Here is a 22,797-nt window from a genome sequence, read left to right on the forward strand (position 1 = left end):
AATCAGGGAGGAGGCAGAAGCCTGGTATTTGAATACACATTTGGAGTAAGAAAAGGATTCCCAATTTTTACACCAACTTCCTCATTCAATAAGAGGAGGAACTGTGATCTTAATTCTAATGGTCTGAAATACTCAAACCGCCATGCCTTACCCATTTACAGAAGGCAAAGTCCTTCACCCCCAATTCACTGAATAATACACGAGAGGTAAGTTAAAAATGCTTCCTTTATTACATAAAGCCAATACTGCTACTTCTAAGTCCAACTGTGTGCATCTCTACATTGTTCAAAGTGTTATGCCTATGATGGTAAAGACAATCACTTCCAAGTGTCATCAGGCAGTGGCTTCCTGTGGGTGTCCTCCATTATACCTGCTCCCCATCTCACATACAATCAACAGACTGCTCTAGGACATTTGGAAGTTCTCCCAGGCCCCAGCAGAAACATATACCTAATGTTCTTCTATACTTTAATGTACCAGAAGCAACACAATATTGAAGGAGACACAGTTAAAGACGTCACAAGTGTCCCAGCTTGTCAATACACCATTTTATCATTTTCATTAGCAAGGTGTTTTACAATGGAGCCTGAATTTGCATTAGAATGAAGTTGTTACAAGGTATTGCACATTCTCCTGAGGACACACCATGATTTTATTTCCAAGATACGAGGTCACTCTCAGAGCAGTCTCCGACCTAGGGAATGGAGAGCTCACTGCAGGTGCAGAGAGCTGCTTCCTGCATTCCAACTGCGTGCTCAAAATAGTGCTTTGCAAAATCAGCGCTGGTTAGAAATGTGCACAATTCTGAGGCAGTCTCCATCACACATCTGCTAGAATTAAAAGACTGCCTGACTTAGTCTTACTGTAGTTAGTATATTAGTGCTGTTACATATGGTGAGGAGATTTACTTTCTATTATGCAGTTTAGCTCAAGAGAGAATAAAAGAATTTGGGCCAAAATTATAACCAGATTATGACCAATTCTCTAAGCAAAGAAACAAAGTAACTGCTGAGGTTACAAAGATGCAATAATTCTCTTCATATGGCCTTGTACTGTTTCGTGAACTGCATTATTAAAAATCATGAGTTTAACAAAAATCTTTACAAGCCAACCCATCAAAACAGGCATCTGGCCAATAAGAATTTAATTTCACACCAATAAAACTTTAGACTTTAGATTTATTTAAAGGGCCACCTGCACATGTGTATAAAAGACTTAATTTACTCTTAACAGATGACAAGACAGCTCCCCCTCAGTGAGACCGTGGCCTAACATTTATATAGCAAGAGGCTAACATTACACATGGAAGCTTTCGATTTGTGGCACTGAATGGTGGTCTACACAGGGCATCCTTCAAAAGCTACAATTAAGGATCCACCTAGCTTTTCAGCAATACAAGCCCGATTGAGGTCTTCTGGCCCATTTGCTTGACATTCGTGTTTTATGCCTAGGGAGGAAAAACAACAATTCTGTTTAAGAATTATGGCAGTAATGTAACCTATTTCTCTAAGACAGAAACTGTTTTAAAGGACCAGCTCTAACATGGACAGACAAGCTGTGGTATGTACAAACACCAGAACACTTCACAGTACGGAGAATCAATAATCTCTAACTACATGCATCAAAATGAATAACTAACAGAACGCTGACTAAAGGAAGCCAAACTTTATAAAAACATACATTCTAGATGATTCTTTATGTATAACAGAAAATCAGCCAAGCTATTTATGCTGCTAGAAGCAAGGGTGCTGGTTCCACGTGGAGGAAGGAGTAAGAGAAAGTGGTGTGACTGCAACACAAGGGAGACTTTTGGGGTGCTGGTTGTTAAATCAAGAAACCACCATTTTGTTCAGCTTGTGAAAACTGAGTTCTACAATAATTTATGATGTATACTTTTCTATAGCTATGTTGTACTTTAATAAAAATTTAAAAAGCAGGTCTAGTAATTTTCTTGTTTTTTAAAATGCAAGTAAAAAATATGAATTCAGTGTTTTGATTGCACAGTTGATTTTAGTCAACTACACTGAAGAGTAAGAGTATTTACAACCAGCATCTCCTTTGCTCTAGAAAAGTTAGCTCTCCAATGGTATTTATACTATACGTGTGAGAAATCAGTCACAATAAAAACTATGTAAAATGTGTTACTGATTGCTTTCTCAGAAAAATTACATCACCACACTGCAGAAGGAGCTCACTTAGGGAATTACATACAGTAGCTTCTCTGTAAACAGCTGCTATCTTTCAAACAGCTGCATGGTTTCTGATTGTTCATAATTGTAAGACCATTTCTTAAGCTGCAGAAAGTACAGCAGGTCAGCCTTTGGACCATTTAGACTGAGTGGAGAAAGCCAGTGATGGTTTCACTAGGGAAGAAAAGCAACAAGGTGACCATCTTTAACATCACCAGATCAAGCCTATATAGCAACTCCATTTCCTTTATTGAAAGACAACAGAGAATACGGATGGTGAGAAATCCATTGTCAATCTTTTTCAGTTGCATTGTGGAATATTAAGGAGTCGTGTTAAAACATCAGTTAACCAATCAGTGAACACACTTCCGGGAGTGGCCCAACATCAACCCAAATGCCTGTAGAATCTGACAGGCCTGAACTATGCAGCAGCAGGTTTCAAGAAAAGGGTGAGAATTTTGTTTTCCGAAGTAAAACAAGCTAGAGCAAATCAGTTCTACTACAAGAATACAGAAGCCAGCCATGGTCAAACAAAACAAAAACCACACTGGGCCAAGCCCTATGACCTTGGCTCGCCCAGCTATTTGGAGCTAGCCACAGCAAGGAAGGTGGTGGGGCAACCTCTTAAACTGAGCTTACACAATCCAGACCAAGCTTCCCATTCTACCGCGGAGAGAATCAAGGTCAAAGGAGGTTAAGCGTTTTGGGCCAGGGTCACACAGCAGTTAGATTACAAGCTTAGCCCTCATTGCAGGCCTTTGGGCATTTGCCCCATGCTCTTCGCATCATACCAACATTTCCTCCTGGCTGGAGGTAGTAAGTATGGTCAGGCCATCTCATCAGGATCCCAATCACCCAGTGGCAAGTCAAAGATAACTGGCCAGTTCAAGAAGGGCACTTTCCTTTGGACACAGATAAGACAATTACCTAAAATCGTACCATTCCAAAGTAAAGCTAAAGAGTATCCTTTCTCATTTATGAATGTTTCTTTTATGCAACTTCATGATGTCAACACATTCAAAGGCAATAAATTCATTACTTAGTATGACCAACATAAACCATGCCATGTGAGAGACTCAGCAGCATCCCAAACTGGTTTAAAACCAGCCTAAACAAGTCCTATGTGTGCAATGTCCAGAGAATAAGGTGTTTTGGTTTTTTTGTGTGCTCCCTTCCTCCCTCCCCGAGAATAAGGCTTTTAAGACAGGCTGTTCAGACCCAGAATGACCAGCATAAGGCAGAAGACATGCTGAGAGCAGGGTTCAATCTTCCAGGCTTTTTCTCAAAACAGGCAGCACCTGTCTTCTTTGTCACCAAGACTCTCCAAAGGAAACAAGGTGCTTCTTAGAAATGATGTAGCCCCCCATTCCAGGACTACGAAACCTCTAAATATTTGGAAGTAAATCTAATCCATACCTTGAAATTTCTTTTTGATTGCATCCTTGGAGCTTGCATAGATCATTTTACTTTTCAGTGGAGCTAGTTCCGGTGCCCTAGATAAAAAGATGCCAAGAATGAAAAAAGGTTTAGAGAAAGTACAATTTACACTGTGTTAAACATTTGCATCAGTGATGGGGGAACATCCTCAGAATCTCCTGGAGAGTTTTACTAACTACCCAATTTTTCTGTGTCCCCAACTCCTTCAAGATTGTCACAGACAGGCATACACAGAATGGCTCAGGCTGAGTAAGGTGGGAAAAAAATCAGAACCACTGATTCAAGATCAGATTAACAGTCCATAATAATAATAAAAAAAAACCAACACTGGATAATTGACTGTATTACCCAATTTGTTTTCTTTAAAATTTTTCCCACATTTTTATCAGTAAGTTCAGGCTAATTACAACCATCTTTATGCAAGGTTTTAACTCCTTCTGGTTAGAAAAAAGTTTCAAAATACAGAAAAGTAGAGAGAATAATGTGTAAATCAAGTATTTGCCACCCCGAATTAAGAAATGCTAGCAATTCTAGCATTTTTGCTTCAGATTATTTGTAATCTATGCTTTTTTAGAAAACAAAGGAAAAGTTCCCTTTTTACCCCTTGCCAGTCTCTTCATTCATGTCTATTCCAACAGTAAGTTATGACCAAACAAAAGTACTTGCTTTCCATCTTAGTCTCACATAATAAAAGAGGTCACAAGGATTTTTGTAAAGCATAAGCAATTCAGCATTAATATGCCTTAATTGTTAATATTACTATTATCTTGTATTTACAAAAATGTTAGTGTCTCCCTCCTCTTGAATGAATTCTGGAAAGCACAGCATATGTTTCACTACTTTCTTGGCTAGCAATATCGAAAAATAACAGAAATATGGACAGACAGAAAACTCTCATCCTATCCAAACTGCTTGTTCACGAACGCATCATTTCCCACTTCACCATCAAGCCCCAGGCCCGCCTCCACTCCACACCACCCACATACACTCCTAGATGGGAGTATAGTTAAATACTTTTAAATACCCAATGCTTGCATTCAGCTGCCATATTTCTAGGCCATTCCACAGTCATTAGCAATAAAGGCTGGTGTGGACCTCACCTAATCTACTCCTCCTACATAGGGCAGTTTCTATTCTTGGGAACCAGGAAAAGCAGTTTCTGTGTCTCTCAGGTGCTTATTACTCCCAACCTGAAGTTCCAAGGAGGGAGGCAGAGCCATAACCACCACCTTAGGTCTGGAAATTGCTTGAGCTGCAAACTTACATGGGTTCTTTCTTCATGCAAAATAGGTCAGGGACAGGAAAAGGCATTGGCTGTTCTGATTTTACTCTAACCAGACATATATTTAGTTAATTTTGAGAAAGCGGAGGCACGCATGGGGTAGGGGCAGAGAGAGAGGGAGAGAATCTCAAGTAGTGGCTCAATCCCACGATCGGCAGGATCCTGACAAGTGCTGAAATCAAGAGTCTCACACTTCACCGACTGAGCCCCACAGGTGCCCTCTAATGAGGTTTTTAAAACGCCTTAAGGGGCGCCTGGGTGGCTCAGTCGGCTAAGTGTCCGACTTCAGCTCAGGTCATGATCTCACCATTAGAGTTCGAGCCCTGCGTCGGGCTCTGTGCTGACAGCTCAGAGCCTAGAGCCTGTTTCAGATTCTGTGTCTCCCTCTCTGTCTCTGCCCCACTCCTGCTTGTGCTCTCTCTTGTGAAAATGAATAAACATTAAAAAAATAAAAAATAAAATGCCTTAACAGCCATTTCCTAAACAGAGCCTGCTATGGGAAACTCCTATACAGTTTTACATTTTCTTAAAGTAGCAGTGCAAAACAAAACACTACATTAACAATGAATTTCCTTTTCTTCTTTCCAAATATTTCCCAAATGTTCTTTAATAAGGATGTATTATTTTCACAGTGGGGTAAAAAAGTATAAAAACCAAAGAAAAAGTAGTGCAAATGAAGGAAATGGTCACCAATTTAAAAGCCTAATCCTTTAGCAGCCATCTCTACCACTCAGCTGTAAATCTTAGAAGGGCAGAGGCTTGACCTGTTTTCCTCACAGCTGTTTTCCCAGGCCCTAACACAATACCTGGAATGTAGTAGGAATAAAATTCCAAATCAGGAATGTGCTCACCTGAAGTCTAATTAGCTACTATCCTTATGTATCTATGTATATCCGTGGCTGTCAGGCTTACAGAACAAAAAGCTGCCCCCAAACAAGCACCGTGACCCTGTATTTATATACCACAAAGCATCTTGGTTTAATCTAGTTTAATAAAGGCTTGCTGAAGTGTGTACCTGAGGAGCAATCTAGAGTTACATTCCTTTAAATCAGAACTCTTTTTACTTCCTAGCTCCATATCCGAAGCCATTGGTGGCACACAGTTAGGAGCTAAGTCCCTCCTCGCCTTGCCCCGGCTCAGGCAAAAGTATCAAGAGGATCCTCACTCCCCCACAATCAAAGGCTGTCACCATTCTCCTTTCCAACGGAAGCTAAGGAATATTCTGTGGAAGAATTCCTTACCAAGGAATGTGGTATAATACAACTAAATGTGTGACTTTTAATTCAAGCTTAACCTAAAACTTACTTGAAAAGACCTGAATAACAAATTTAAACAGGCTTTCAAGAAAAAGGCCACATAAATCATCTTATGACACTTTTTCAGCATTTAGAACAATGTGCAATGAAACTTTCTGAAATGATGGAAATGTTCTGTGCTACCCAGTAGAGTGACCATTAGCCGGCTAACTATGTGGCTACTGAGCATTTGGAATGTGGCAATTTAACGACAAAACAGAATTTTAAAATGTATTTGATTTTAATTATTTTAAATTTAAATAGCCACAGTGGCTAGTGGCTACCCTACTGAGCTAATTACAGTTGTAAGAATAGTACCAACTGTAAAAGTAGCAAACCACAGAGGCACAGGGATGGGTGATTTAACGAGTAGCTGGTTCCTGGCAAGGCATGTTGCAGAAGGATTTCTGTGGGGTAAACTGTCTCCTCAGGATTCTAAGATTTTTAGAGAAATTTTAGCTTATAAGAAGTGAGTTCAGGGGCACCTGGGTGGCTCAGTCAGTCAGTTAAATGTCTGACTTCAGCTCAGGTCATGATTTCATGGATCATGAGTTCGAGCCCCACATCCGGCTCTCTGGTGTCAGTGCAGAGTCTGCTTTGGATCCTCTGTCTCCTCCTCTCTGTGTCCCTTCCTTGCACTCTTTCTCTCTCTCTCAAAAGTAAATAAACATTTAAAATATTTTTTAAAAAATGAGGTCAGAGAATACATAAAATCTAATTCCTGTCCCCTCTCCTACCAAAAAAAATCAACTACTAAAAGTCATCTTCTTTCAAATACACAAAGAGTTGTTAAAATTTAGTTTTCATCCCACAAACATCAATCCAGCTAAGACATTATGAAACCTTATAAATAAAAATTAAATGAGAATGACTGCAGATAGCTTGACTGAAAATCATTTTGGCACTGGGAACTGGTTCTCCAAGCGCTAACAATGAGATTAACTCTGAGTTTTACAGAGCCTTGATATTTCTGATGCTTACCACAAAAAAAACATCAACTCCTCTTTCCTGGATTCCTTGGTTTCGAAGCTTGCATCATACAAAGCATAGCGACAATCTTTTTCAGGAAGCATTCCCACAAAATGCTTGAAAGGATCAGTTATGGTTACCCCAACATCTCCAACCAAGATCTCTTTCCCTTCTTCTACAATGATGCACTTTTTGTCTGCACTGAGACAAAAAATGACAGCCTTCTTTCTTTTCTTGATTTCTTCTGGTGTGGAGCACTTCCGAACTTTCATGTCATAAAAAATGCGACATACTTCATCTGCAACTTGTACTCCTGAGGCCTATAATGGGAGTAAAAAATCAGAAGAAAAGCTTACAACTTTTGTTGTGACAAACATAAAAACACTATGTAACTTTTTGTTATAGATCGGTACACACTTCAAATTTTTAAGAACTCATCATCCAAGAGAAAAGCAAAATCTAAGCTGTAATCACTAATTTCAGGGATTAAACTTTTAAAAAGATTACATAAACTATTCATCACTATTATAAGGTAGTAAGAGAAGACTGAACAACCACAGTCCTTCCAACCCTAAAACCTAGAAAAAGATGCTTCCTGGAGGTGCTGGGTTCTCTTCTTTTTAAAGAGGTTGTTCAGTCGGTTAAGTGTCCGACTTTGGCTCAGGTCATGATCTCACGGTTAGTGGGTTCGAGCCCCGCATTGGGCTCTGTGCTGACAACTAGCTCAGAGCCTGGACACTGTTTCAGATTCTGTGTCTCCCTCCCTCTCTGACCCTCCCCTGCTCATGCTATCTCTCTTTCAGAAATAAATAAAACATTAAAAAAATATTTTTAATAAAAAAAAAAAAAATAAAGAGGTTGTTCAGAGCCCTGACTGGGAGTTGTCATCTCCCCAGTTTGGGTATTAATGATACCCAAAATTCTTTTCATAATGCAAATTAGATAGACAGAGTGGCTGAGTTGGGAAAGTTCCATCCCTCCAGCATATCTTTCTCTAATAAAAGAGGAATTAAAAAGTCTTTGTTCTACTCACATTTCAAAATCATGTGATTAATAAATCAGTAACATATTAGTCATATGCTTTTAAGATTTCACTCACAAAATCTCCAAGTTTAAGTTTTATTTATTTATTTGAGAGAGAGAGGGCAAGTGAGCACATTCGCAGGGAAAGGACAGAGAGAGATGGAGAGAGAAACTCAAGTAGGCTCTGCGCTGTCAGCACAGAGCCTAACAGGGCTCAATCCCAACAACCGTGAGATCCTGACCTGAGCCGAAATCAAGAGCTAGATGCTTAAGTGAAAAAGCCACCCAGGCACCCCTAAAATCTTCAAGTTTTAAATTAAGATCAGAATAACTAAAACTAAGAAACTAGACCTTAATTGTTTTGACCCCAGAAAAGAAACAATAATTAAGCGACAAGATAACGGTATTAATGTAATCATCAGACTGCAATACATATATGTATCAAATCAATACCTTGTAGATGTTAAGCTTCCACAATGTTGTATGTCTTTTATGTCTCAATTTTTAAAAAGGTTAAGAAAATGTTAACTGCTATAGAAAAAAGATAGTTTAAGATCATACTGACCAGAAAAATAAACCTTTTACCATGTTATACTTACTATTCTGAAATGAGGAAGCAGTGACATAATCTTCAGAGCAGAAGATCTAAACCCACTTCTTAATCTTTTTATCTTCTTTAAGAAATGTTCTATTTATGTTAACTTCACTAGAGCCATAATTTTTAATGCTTAATTAACTACTTTGGTTTGCATGTTAGCTTTTCTAAAGCAAGATTTATAACTTAACAATTTAAAAACTAAACAATGCAAAAAACATTAATGACACCCAAAATTAATGTCAAGTAATATGATTAATAAAACTGCATATAAGATGAAAGGACAGCCCACATATGGGGAGAAAAATATTTGCAACTCATATATCCAGTAAGGAACTTGTATCCAGAATATTATAAAGGTCCCTTATAACTCAAAAATTAAAAGACAACCCAAATTAAAAATAGTTAAGGGATCTGAATAGACCTTGCCAGAAAGATACAAAAATGGTCAGTAAGCACTTGGAGAAAGTGTGCAACATCATTAGCCATCAGGGAAATACATATCAAAACCACAAGGAACTACTACTTCACACCCATTAAGATGACTATAAAAGAGAGCAGTAACAAACGCTGGTGAGGCTGTCGAAACACTAGGACACTTCTATGTTGCTGACAGAATTGTGAAACAGTGTAGCTGTTTCAGGAAACGGTTTGGAAGTTTCTCAAGAAGTTAAACATAGAGTTAATACCTATCAATGCCACTCCTAGGTAGGTATATGTACAACAGAAATGAAAACATATGTCTATATAAAAACCCGTACACTGGGGCAACCTGGGTGGCTCAGTAGATTAAGTGTCTGACTCTTGGTTTCAGCTCAGGTCATCATTTCATGGTCCTGAGATGTAGCTGGGCATGGAAGATTCTCTCACTCTTCCTCTCTGCCCCTACCCCAATTGTGCACATATATTTTCATAAAAAATTTTTAAAAAATAAAATATAAAAAACTTTTACATAGATGTTCAGATTAGCATGATTCATAATAGCTAAAAGGTAGAAAGAACCCAAATGTTAATCAACTGATGGACAAAATGTGGTACTATCCATATAGTGGAGGAGTATTCAGCCATAAAAAATAAGGTAGCATTACATGCTATAACATGGATAATCCTTGAAAAGCATTATGCTAAGTGAAAGAAACCAGATATAGAATGCCACATATTGAATGATTCTACTTCTATGAAATGTCCAAAATAGACATATCCACAGACAGGAAGCAGATCAGTAGTTTCCAGGGGCTTAAGAGGAAAAATGAATGAGGAGTGACCACTAACAGGCACGGGGGTCTCTTTGTGATGTGATGAAATGCTCTGGGATTTGACAGTGATGACGGATGCATAACTCTAAATATACTAAAAACAACTGAATTATATTTTATGATATGTGAATTATATCTTAGTAATAAAGATATTACTAAAAACTGTACACAGGAATTCTGGGGATTAAAATACACTAAGATTCTAGCATTTACTTAATAATGGAGTAATTGAGCCATTTAGTCATCTCATTTTTTAAAAAAGGTCTAACACACTTCAAGCCTATCTAATCTGTATCTAATCATAATCTATTTCAATCCTATCTAATCTAATCCATTTTGTTTATAAACATTTCACTCTAAATTAATGAAGCTGTAGATATAGAAAATTAAGACTACAAAACTACCTCAAAAACTATACAATTTTATCACTTTCTGACTTTTAAAAAGCAATTTTCCTAAACTTTCTTTTATGCTTTAAAAGTAGTATGGTTCTGATCTTCAACAGTTCGTCTCAGTTAAAAAAGAAACTTTATTTTGCTTTTTTGAATAGAGATGAATAAAATGTTCAAAGTAATAAAGATTAATGAATACCAGAAAGAGCCTCCAATTCCTCTAACTCCCTAATCCATATGTTGATCCGTAAATCACAACTGACCAACCCATATTTAAAAGCATGAAGGAAACACTGGCAGTCTTGTGTACAACTAATCATTTGAATGTACTTATCAATATCTAAGTGAATTACCTCAAACAACACTTTAAATTCTGACTTGGAAATAAATCATTAATCACGTACCGGTAATTGAAAACAAAGTAAATATGTATTCTGCAATTATAATGCAACTAATCTCAGCCAAATCCAGCTATAGAGGAACTTTTAAATGCCTCAGTAAGGAGAAAGTTGAGCTTTTCTCTATCAGAAAGGAGGTTTATGGAAGGTTTCTGATGAAAGGAATTCTACAGACACTTCTGCTTAAGGAAATTAACATCGAAGACTGTGAAGGAAAATTGGCAAACACACTGAAAACAGGAAGATCACTTCTGAGGCAATTACAAATATCCAGGGAAGTTAATTTTAAAGACATCTAGGTGGAGATGACCAGTTAGCAACTGGAAACATGAGCATGGATCTAACAGGTATTTTGGACTATAACCAGTATTTAGAGGTACCACCATTAAATAGCAAAAGAGTACCAAGTCAAGGGAACTAAGAAGAAATGATCAGAAAACTAGAAAGAAAAAGTTAGAAGGGACAAAACAGCATTCTAGAAGCCAAGGGAGAGCAGGTGGGAGGAGTCAACACCACCAAAGACTGCAAAAGTTTAAGAATGACTGAAACAGACCACCAAGCTCGGCAACTGAGTTTCTATGTATTTCAGGAGATTGGAGGAATGGGGCAGAAGTCCAGGGTAATGGGCTGAAGATTTACAGGGGTAAACTGAGGAGGTAAAGACAGAAAGCATAAGGTGGTCAATGGCAAAGGAAAGATAGTGTGCTAAGTTTACATAAATTGTCTTAGGACTGGGGATATCTGATCATGCTAAAAGTTTAAGAGTTTGAGGGAACAAGAGGAGGAAAACCAAAACACCAAAAGGGGGAAGTGTGTGTGTGTGTGTGTGCGCGCGCGCGTGTACACACACATACATACAGTACTTACAATTATCAGACACTTACAAATCAGAAAAATTCTATGCCAGTTATTATTTGCATTTTGCAAATGGTGAAATTGAAACATAGAAAGATTAAGTAACTTGGCCAGTAACCTATAGCAGAACTGAGATCTGAATTCAGGCAATTTGGTTCCAAGGGACTCTCAATCACTCATAATTAAGAGACAGAACTCTAAAGAGACTGATGAGATCCAGGCACAGATAAGGGGATCAGTCTTAGAAAAGGATACACAAATATCCCTTGATTTTCAAAAGTTCAAGTTACACCACTGTACTTTTATGAAAGACCTGCCATTAGTACCTGTTTTGGCAGACCAAAAGAAATCTAAAGATTTTCACCTTTACAAAAAAAGGCAAAAAGCAAAAATAGCGTTCAGCATTTGTATGGAACAGTGCGCACTCCAAGCAGGGAGTGGCCCTGTCAAGCTCCTTCCCCAGATCTACACTCAGCATCTCATCAAGACACCATAGCTTTAAACTGTGTCTGTGAGCATGTGTATCTCTTGATTTATTCTGTTTATCTGTTATCAAGATATGTCCTAGGTATCAGAAGAGCCTAAGAAAAAGGTTATGTTTGGGGTCTGGAAATGCTCAAAAGTTTTTCCATGTGAGTTAATGGTAATTGCTACACCATTCTGGCTTACGAAAGGTTTCACAGGATCACTCTACTTTTGGATAGTTGGGGAAACCTATACATTTTTCCCTCTAAAATAGTAAAAGGGAGGGTTAACTGTTTAGAGATGGAAGATACACACTGCTAAAACTATACTCAATTATCTCTGTGAAGTTTAAGCTAGAAGAAGTAGAGCAGGGGTTTGAGGGCATATTAGGTAAAGATTTAGAGTAACTGCTATGAGGAGTTCCAAAGGGAATCACCTGAGGACAAGCAAAGGGGCTCTGAGGCCATGTAATGCTTCAGCTGAGGTCAGAGAAGGTGACGGTAGAGCAATGTGGCAGTGCTCAGATGCTGATGGCAGTTAGGTGGATAGGAAGGGCTCTGCATTCTCCCCAGGAGATTTTATCATGCTTAACGTTTCAATCATCTAATCCAAATGATTCACACATTGTTCAGATTTCTGCCTGAGCTCAAAGCCTTTACACCCAATTTCCTATCTAACATCTCCAGCTGGATGTCTCAAAGAGATCTGATGCTCAGCATGTCCAAAGTCCTTTTCCAGCCAGTTTTCCTTTCCATCCTGGTTACACTGGCTCCAAACCTAAGAGATATCCTCAACAGTTCTTTCTCCCTTACCACACTTAGCGCTTTCATTTGTTGTATCTTTCCCAAGACATTCAGCTCTCTCCATCTCTGTTGCCACTCTCCCAGCCCAAGACACCACTGCCTGTTATCTGACTGCTACAATAACCTCCTAAGTGGTTGCAGGGGAGAGAGATCAAGATTCAAGATTATGTGTATACCACACTGCTTCCTCCTCATGAGCACACAGGAAGACTACATTCCCCAGCCTTCCTTGCAAGTTCAGCTGGGAGCCATGGAGTTCTGCTTAGCAAGAAGTACACACAGTGACAAATGACTTCTAGCCCTGGCTCTTTAACAGTGATCTTCAAGCCCTGTCTTCCCCTGACAAGATGACCTTGGTGGTCACACTTCAAGACAGAAGAAGGGTGCCTGACTCCCCTCAGCTCTGCATGACAGAGAGTAGTATTTTCTGTGTCAAGTCACTGAGATTTTGGGTTTAATACATTATTGCAGTCATTCAAATACAACAGACTTCCCATGCCCATACCTGATCCCCTCCACCCTCCAATTCATCCTCTACATTGCAGCCAGAGATCTGAAACACAACTCCAATCTCCATGCTTAAAACATTTCGATGGCTTTCCATTGATCTGAGGGTAAAAGCTGTAATAATTCTTTAACATGTGTTGGTCCTACCCACCTCTCCAGCCTTATCTTATACCCCATGAACTCTGTAATCTCACCACCCTGGCCTTCTTTCAGTGGTTTATATTGGCCATGCTCCCTCCCACCTTTACTCTTACCTTACACTCTAATAGTACTTTCCTACCCTTCTCTGCCTAATACCCTCAGCTCAATTCTCACTTTGCAAAAAAGCTGTCTGGGTCAAAACGACTATAACATATTTCCATGACATCATGAATCTCAATCCCACAGAACACAATTTCAATGTTTTATTTATTTTTTATTGTTTTTTTTTTTTAAGTTTATTTACCTATTTTGAGAGCAAGTGAGTGCATGCGTGAAAGGGGGAAAGAGAGGGAGAGAGAATCCCATGGAGCAAAACTCAGGGCTCAAACCAACAAACCGTGAGGTCATGACCTGAGCCAAAATCAAGACTCAGGTGCTTAACTGACTGAGCCACCCAGACACCTTTTTTTATTAAGTTTTTAATTTTAATTCCAGGATAGTTAACATGCAGTGTTATATTAGTTTTAGGTGTACAATTAGTTATTCAACAATTCTATACATTACTCAGTGCTCATCAGAAGAGTATTCTTTAATCCCCATCACTTACTGCACCCATTCCCCCACCCAACACCCCTCTGTGACTGACTTATTTCACCTAGCATTATACTCTCTAGCTCCATCCATATTGTTGCAAATGGCAAGGTTTCATTCCTTTTTATGGCTGAACATTCCAGGGTGTGTATGTGTACATGCCACACCTTTATCCTTTATCTATCAATGGACACTGAGGTTGCTTCCGTATCTTGGCTATTGTAAATAATGCTGCAATAAACACAGGAGTGCATATATTCCCTTGAGTTAGTATTTTTGTATTTTTTGAGTAAATACCCTCAGTGTTCTCTCTTTAAGATTATTAAATAATGACTGTCTCCCCAAACAGGCTGTAAGTTCCTTAAGATAGATTGTCTGCTTTTGTTCACTGCTGCATTCCTCTGAGGAAATCAAAGATTTCGCAAGACCTCCAAGGAAGCTTACTTGACCACTGAAGAAGATAAAGACAGCATACATAAAGCTTCAATACTTGGCAAAACGTACATTTTTCCTTGATAGACTCCAATGAAAAGAGGTTTAAAGAAAGCGGAGACTCAATGAGGGGTCAGAGGGATGCAGGTAGTCAGGGAGGATTTAAGCTTACTTAAAACACTCCAAAATAAGGATGAAAGAAAGAAGACGACAGTTCCTGACAAAGCAAACCTGGCACAAACAATATGAGAGGAGGACACAGGAGGAAAAAATGGGACATGTGGACTGGCTTCAGATGAAGAGGCCACTAATGGTAGGCTGAGTTTGGAGACAATGGATATTTTTAAAGAGAAAAGAGGATCAGCTAAAAGGCTAATTCAGTAAGCAAGGCAAGAGGTGCTCAAGGCCTTCATTAGGGTAGTGGGAGCAGTACGAGGAGGAGGCTGGGTGCTGGTACTGTGAAGGTACAAACAATTGTACTTAACAACTAGCTGGGAAAGGGAAGGTAGAAAGGAAGGAGTCAGAATAAAGTGTATAGTTCAGTGATTAGCATTTCATCAAATGCTTATTACTTTCTCACATCTTTCCATATGGTGGATTTAGAGGCTTTGATATTAAAAAAAAAAAAAAGTATGGTCTTCTACAACTAGTAGTGTTATAATATTAAATTCTGCCCATGAAAATAATAGAAAATCCACCAGGTAAAGTGTATACTTTTAATACTATGAACTATACACTATTCAACTGCAATAAATAAATATGCTTGAATTTATTATACCTTGATTTGCCTAGTATACCCTTGAAATAGCACTGATCTGGAAGATGAAACAACTGGCCTCTTGATTCTTGATAATGATTTTATAAAGTACAACTAAAACCATCAGATCAGACAGGGCAAGCAGGGAGGGCTGGTCTTACAGCCCAGGGCTCCTCTTAAACTCTACCCAGTACAGCTCTTCTCAACAAGTTGGGAGCTCTTTTACCCTTGATTCAGGGAGTGGAGGGTGTACTGAAAAGCTGGGGTAAAACATTAGCAAGAGGGAAAAATATGAAATAATCTTTAAGTAACTATAATTTATTAACATCTTGAGACCAAGTGAAGATAACTTGAGGGATGCCTGGGTGGCTCAGTCAGTTGAGCATCCAACCAACTCTTAATTTGAGCTCAGGTCATTATCTCACAGTTCACAAGCTCAAGCCCCATGTTGGATGCTGCAGTGCCAGTGAGGAACCTGCCTGGGATTGATTCTCTCTCTCTTTCTCTCTCTCTCTGCCCTGCACCCCCACTCATGCCCTCTTTCTCTCAAAATACACTTTAAAAAAAAAAGAAGATAACTTGAAATTAAAGCACCAGGATTATGAAATAATGAATTTAGATTACAAACTGTTTTAATGTTTGTTTATTTTTGAGAGAGAGAGAACAAACACAAGCAGGGGAAGGACAAAGACTTAATCTTAGAAGATGTTTTAAACAGAGGAGAAAGCATACTGAATCTATTTTACTCACATCTTGTAACATGAGCAAGTGAGCTGACTTCTCTAAAGCTCTTTCATCATCTGTAAAATAGGAGTTATGATAATCCTACCTCAAGAGGACAGAAAACACAATACAAGTAAATCACCTAAATACAGTGCCTGTCAATGGTACCATTCAGTAACTGAAGACTCATATTATTATTAACCAGAAAACCTAGTTAGAGCTTATAATTACCAATGTGGCTAATTTTTAATGAAGCCTTTCGGGGGTGGATGACTACAGATAAAAGAAATCCAGACAGCTTAAAACTTATATTTGAAACAGTAATTTCTCTCTGTTCCCTGATAACCAGAACCACAAATTAAACCATACTGACATGTGACATATATCTCCTCTTTCGTCCCCTAACTACTGAATCGTTGCAGAGCAAAGACATGCAAGAGCGAACAGCTTAACAGTCCTCTCAAACACAGTCAAGATTCAGTTACACTACCTCTTACTAGTCTTCTAGGCAGAGCTATCACTTACATGCCTAAGTCAAAAAAAAAAAATCTACAATGATGAAAACTGGGGCCTATGGGGCAAGCTAATAAGCTTTTTTCTAAAATTTGCCCCTACCTAGTATACATCAGTCAAGCAAGCACATAGCAATCTTCAATCCCTTGATAAATTCAAAATATCTATAGTTTTATAGATTGTACCTTGCTTAAGGGTGCAAGACAAGAGCTAAATTCAAGTTCAAGTTCCACTAGCCAAGGGATGTGCCTGCATTGCTTCAATTGTTTGAAGGAGTGCCATCTACCTGTCTCCTGAGGCCACATCACCAGCAGGAGCACCATTCTGTAACTTGCACAAAGTCACTACATAAACTATCAGTAATCCAGAAAATGTTCCATGTTAACTCTCTGCCTTAATACACTCCTTCATTCACCTCACAGCAAAGCAGAGTCTTTGAGATAGCCTATGCAGACCAAACAGCAATTCTATGTTAATTTTAAAGAGTTCTACTAAAACAAATTTTAAGTTTATACTTTACTTAGTAGGGACAAAATTCAACCAATATCCTAAACTCTATGAAACACTACCCACAACCCCACCAAAAGGAAAAAAAAAAAAAAAACCCTTACAGAAAAGTCATCTCAACAGTGAAAGTGGATTAGATACAATAATGTCCAGCTGCTAAAAGTAATCCATCTCATTCATACTGTGTGCAATTGTATAGACAATCCTAACCAGATCTGTTAACACATTTCCCGCCTCAACTGGGAAGCCGAAAGTCAGAAGGGGAGGGTAGAAATAGTGGGAACAATAAGGTTCATAAGCTTAGTGGAGAATGTAACACTCCCCACTTCTCACAAAAAAAACTAAACAGAAAAATGGGAAGGGAGGCAAGCCAGAGATAGAAAACACATTGCCAAACAGTCCTATGCTTCCACTGTTTTCTTTTTCAAGTTTCCAATTTTCTTCAGGATAAAATCCATGCCATATCAAGCCCTTTATGGCCTATCTCTGCAGCCTGTTTTCCCACTTGTTCCTGACACATCCCCCTTAATTCAGCCATGTACAATTCTCGGCGATTCTCTGAATATACCATGTTCTTTTGAGATGCTTCATCATCCTTCTCTTCACCTGGTTAAATCCTTCAGGGTTCAGCTCAGGCATCAATCACCTCCTCTGGACAGGCAACTCTTACTTGGTCCTTCAATCACCACCTCTAATTTAAATCACACGATCCTTCCATGTACTGACATGAAATACAATTATTTCTATCAAAGTATTATCTACTACTGTGATTAACTGTCTACTGTTTGTGTGATTCTCACTAGGCAGTGCTCCTTAAGTGCAAGAACTCAGTATCTTTTTTTTTCAACCCTACTTCAACCTCAGAACCATCATCTACTTTAACAGGTTTTGAAAAACAATTATCCCATAAAATTTTTATGAAATGTACTATTGACTTCAAAATATTGTTTCCCATCCTTTATAGTACAATTCTTCAATTTACACCAAGGAAAATCATCCCTCTCAAAACTTTAGTATTTTCAGGAAAAAATAAAGAAAAAAAAAAACCTCTAAGTAATTTTTATTGATCTCTATTGGAATATTTTGGTCTTGATGAGATCTGCTATTATGGTCTTTTTCCTAAAGATACAGAACTTTATATGTGAAGTAGTTTGCAAAAATCCTCATAACTGACTGATAAAAAACTTGTAAAGATAGAAAAATTTTACATTATTTGATTTATAAGTGACAACTCATTGCCTATCACATTATGAAAACATGAAGGTCCTCATGATAACATTGAAAGAGTTGTTTTGAGCTATAAATTGGCATATAACATATTAATTTCAAGAGTACAGCATGATTCAATACTTGTGTGCATTGTGAAATAATCACAATAAGTCTAGTCAACATCCATCACCACACAGTTACAATTTTTGTCTTATAAGAACTTTGAAGATTTACTTTTCTAGCAACTCTCAAATCTATAATACAACATTATTAACTATAGACACCATGCTGTACATTACATCCCCATGACTTACTTGATAACTGGGAAGTTTGTACCTTTTGACCACCTTCAACCATTTCACCATCTTTGGCAACCACCAATCTGTTTTCTGTATCTAGGAGTTAAGAGTTGGGGGGTGTTTTGTTTTAGATTCCACATAAGTGAGATCATCCAGTATTTGTCTTTTTCTCTTTTTTCACTGAGCATAATGCCCTCAAAAGTTCCACCCACATTGTTGCAAATTACAAGATCTTTTTCTATGGTTGAATAATACAGAATAATTTGTGTGTGTGCGCACACGCATGCGCACACATGCCACATTTTCTTATCCATTCATCCATCCATGGACATTTAGGTTGCTTTCATGCCTTGACTACTGTAAATAATGCCACAATGAACATGGGGGTGCATTTATCCTTTCAAATGTTTTTGTTTCCTTTCAACAAATACCCAGAAGTAGAATTGCTGGTAGTTTTAACTTTTTTGAGGAATCTCCATTTTGTTTTCCATAATACCGTACCAATGTACATTCCCACCAACAGTGCACAGGGGTTCCCTTTCTTCCACATCCTCATCAACACTTGTTATTTCTGGTCTTTTCGATAACAGCCATTCAACACATATATGGTCAATTCATTTACAACAATGAAGCCAAGAACATACACTGGAAAAAGGACAGCCTCTTCAATAAATGATGTTTTAAACTGGACAGCCATATACAAAAGAATGAAACTGGACCACTGTCTTACACCATACACAGAAATTAACTCAAAATGGATTAAAGACTTGAATGTTAAGACCTGAAGCAGTAACACTAGAATTAAGAAACAAGAAGTAAGCTCCTTCACAGAGGTCTTTGTGATTATTTTTTCTTCATTTAACACCAAAAGGAAAGGCAACAAAAGCAAAAATGAACAAGTGGAACTACATCAAACTAAAATGCTTCTGCACAGCAAAGGAAACCATCAACAAAATGAAAAGGCAACCTACCAAATGGGAGAAAATTTTGGCAAATCATATATCTGATAACGGGTTAATATTCAAAACATATAAGTAACTTATATAATTCAATAACAAAAAGGCAAAGAATCCAATTTAAAAATGGGCAGAGAATCTGAATAGACATTTTTCCAAAGACATGTGGATGGCCAACAGATAAACGAGAAAGTGCTCAACATTAGTAATTATCATAGAAATGCATATCAAGACCACAATGAGATCTCACCCTAACTCTACTCTTAGTATCTTTATCAATTCCCTCTGTCCAACATATATACACAATCTCCCATCTACCCAGAATTGTGAAGCTGCTTAATAAATGTTTACTTAATCAGTACAAGTTCTCTCCTTAGTATTGTTTTAAAAGTCACAAGTTATCATTTTTTAAACCTGTCTGATATATAAGTATCATTTCATTTCTGAATAAATGCTGGGACATTAATGTGTACAATGATCAATATGCAAAAACCATAACCTTTAAGATATCAATAAAAGCACACTAACACATTTCAAAAGTTGTGCAGTCTACACCCTTGTCAAATAGGCGTTTGATTCCACAACTGAAAAAATAAGGACACTTTTTAATAATAAGGTGTGTATCTATTCAGTAGTAGCTTTACCAAGGTGGAGAGAAGAACCGTTTCAAGCCATTTATCAATATTAGGAAAAGAAAAAGATCTCTTCTGTCTTACTCTTCACTAAGACAGGAAACAAAAAGGACTCTATTCCTCAACTGGGGGACAGAATTCTACCCATAATAAAAAAGAAGAAACTGCTGATGCACAAATGCTTTATGCTAAGTGAAATTAGGCCTGACTCAAAGTGTCTGACTGGATAGTTCCACATTCATAAGACATTCTTGCAAAGGTGAAATTGTAGGGACAAAAAACTAATTAGTGGTTGTTGGTGGGAAGAAAGATTAACAGGAGAAAATTTTTTGGAATGAAGGAACTATTCTATATTTTGATTGTGATGGTAATTACACAACTGTATACATATGCAAAAACTGTAAAACTTACACTAAACATGGTGAATTTTACTTAAATTATCCTGAATGGAAAAAATTACACATCACTTCTAGTCTTTACTTCATGTAACAATATAAAAATATTCTACTCCCATTTGAGAAAGATCATTTTGAACACATAATAAGCTAAAGGCAAAAGATTTCCCTTTGGTTTAACAATTTGCCTTCTCTCTGGATAATCAGTGAGTACATCAATGAACCTGAGAGAGGAAACAGATTTAATGTTGTTGGTTAACCTTTTTCTCCATGGTTACACTCCATTTCTAACCCTACCAACTCCTCCTTAAACGTGTATTTCAAATCTATTCCTTCTCTTCTACTCTTTACATCTCCTATCACTATCAAGATTTAAAATATTCACCAATTCCGGAGCACCTGGGTTGGCTCAGTGGGTTGAGTGTCTGACTTCGGCTCAGGTCATGATCTCCCAGTTCGTGGGTTAAAGCCCCACATCAGGCTCTGTGATAACAGCTAGCTCAGAGCCTGGAGCCTGTTTCAGATTCTGTATCTCCCTCTCTCTCTCTGACCCTCCCCTGCTCACGCTGTCTCTCTCTCTCAGAAATAAATAAAACATTAAAATAAATAAATAAAATTTAAAAAATAAAAATATTCACCGATTCCAAAGAACCTACAAGGTAAAGTCCATATTCATTAACAGCATACAGGCCCTTTATTATCAGAACAAACCTACTTTTCCAGAGTCATCTTCCACCATAAATAACTGTTTAAGTCACTCTTAGCTTTCAGAAAGCAATTTGGCCATTTAAATTAAGAGCCTTAAAATAATCCAAACCCTTTGACACTTTAACCTAGTAATAACTTCAAGAAACTTATTCTAGGGGAATAATCTGAATACTAAAACCCAGACAGTTCAAATAAAAACAGAATTCCAAAGAAAAGTATAGTATATCCACAACACAGTTTCAAATGCAACTATCAAAATCACAGTTATTTAAAAACATGCGGGAAACATTATTTGCTTTAAGTGAAAAAAGAAAATGGATATAAACTTTTATGTACAGTGTTTCTCAACTATGTAAAATGTATAGAGAAAAGGAAAGGAATTTTATCTCTAACAGTAGGAATGTAAGTGATTTTTATGTTCTCTCTAGCTTTCTATATTTTCCAAGTTTTCTAAGAACTTATTTTTAAAATTGGAAATATATATACACATACCCAAACTTTTCTGATTCACTGATTGCATAACTAGAACTCTATTTTAAAGAATAACGCAGGGGTGCCTGGGTGGCTGTCAGTTACAGTCCGACTTCAACTAAGGTCATGACCTCACGGTTGGAAGGTTAGAGCCCCACTTCGGCTCTGTGCTGACAGCTCAGAGCCTGGAGTCTGCTTCAGATTCTGGGTCTCCTTCTCTCTCTGCCCCTCCCCTACTCGTGTTGTCTCTCTCTCAAAAATAAAAATAAACAAACATTAAATAATGCAAATGCAGGCAAAGGTTAATGGGCAAAGATGTCAGAGCATTCTCTCTTTTCCACGCCATCATGGTTTGTGCAGTTGACTGTTTGATGTCATGTCCTCAGAAGACTTGCAGAATCCAGCGATTCCTGGCCAAGAAACAAACGCAGAATCCTCCCATTCTTTTCTTCAGTGGATTTGGATGAAAACTGGTAATAAAATCAGGTACAACTCCAAGAGGAGGCCTTAGAGAAGAACCAAGCTGGTCTATAAAGGACTGTACAAGAGATGGCACACATATTATGCTGCATGAGGTCCTGTGTTCTTATCCTGTCACTCTGTAAAACATCACTACCTGAACAATAGGCATGTTTTATGGGGGAAATGATTTTTTTCTGTTACTATGCTTTTGCACCAGTAGGTTGGTTCAGTAATAAATGAGACCTTTTGTTTGAAACAAACAAAAACCAAAGCATCAGTTACCAGCATGGATCTAAATTTAACAGGGGATGATTTACTCCAGAGAGAGAGAAAGGAAGGTAAAGAGGGCGCAGAACATGTATGAAGAGGATGGATGAAACACGTCTGTTTAGGCACGCCTATAACCACAACACCCAGCCCGGTGGAGGGGAGAGGTAAGAACGAGACAAGGGAGAATGTATCTAAATAGCAAGAATTGAGCTAGACTTAATCACGGCATGCAGCAGAGCTGGTCTTTTGGGGGGGGGGGGGGGGT

At 38.0% G+C, this 22,797-nt stretch overlaps 1 protein-coding gene across 4 annotated transcripts in view; it reads right to left on the bottom strand.

Moving 5' to 3' along the window:
* Nucleotides 1-207: 207 nt before the first annotated feature.
* DSTN (destrin, actin depolymerizing factor) overlaps nt 208-22,797 on the bottom strand; it is a 35,400-nt gene continuing 12,810 nt past the window's right edge. For 3 of the 4 annotated variants that reach the window (XM_077750159.1, XM_077750160.1, XM_077750158.1), the window contains exons 2-4: nt 7,185-7,492; nt 3,606-3,682; nt 208-1,447 (exon numbers count right to left, since the gene is read on the bottom strand). In XM_077750159.1, coding sequence (XP_077606285.1) covers nt 1,338-1,447; nt 3,606-3,682; nt 7,185-7,444 — 447 coding nt within the window. In that variant the 5' untranslated portion in view covers nt 7,445-7,492 and the 3' untranslated portion in view covers nt 208-1,337. Of the gene's footprint in view, nt 1,448-3,605; nt 3,683-7,184; nt 7,493-18,653; nt 18,674-22,797 lie in introns of those variants that run through there. The other variant, XM_077750156.1, reaches the window with a different exon arrangement.

This window comes from Crocuta crocuta, unplaced genomic scaffold (genome assembly GCF_008692635.1).
Source record: "Crocuta crocuta isolate KB4526 unplaced genomic scaffold, BGI_CrCroc_1.0 scaffold209, whole genome shotgun sequence".
Taxonomy (NCBI): Eukaryota; Metazoa; Chordata; class Mammalia; order Carnivora; family Hyaenidae; genus Crocuta; species Crocuta crocuta.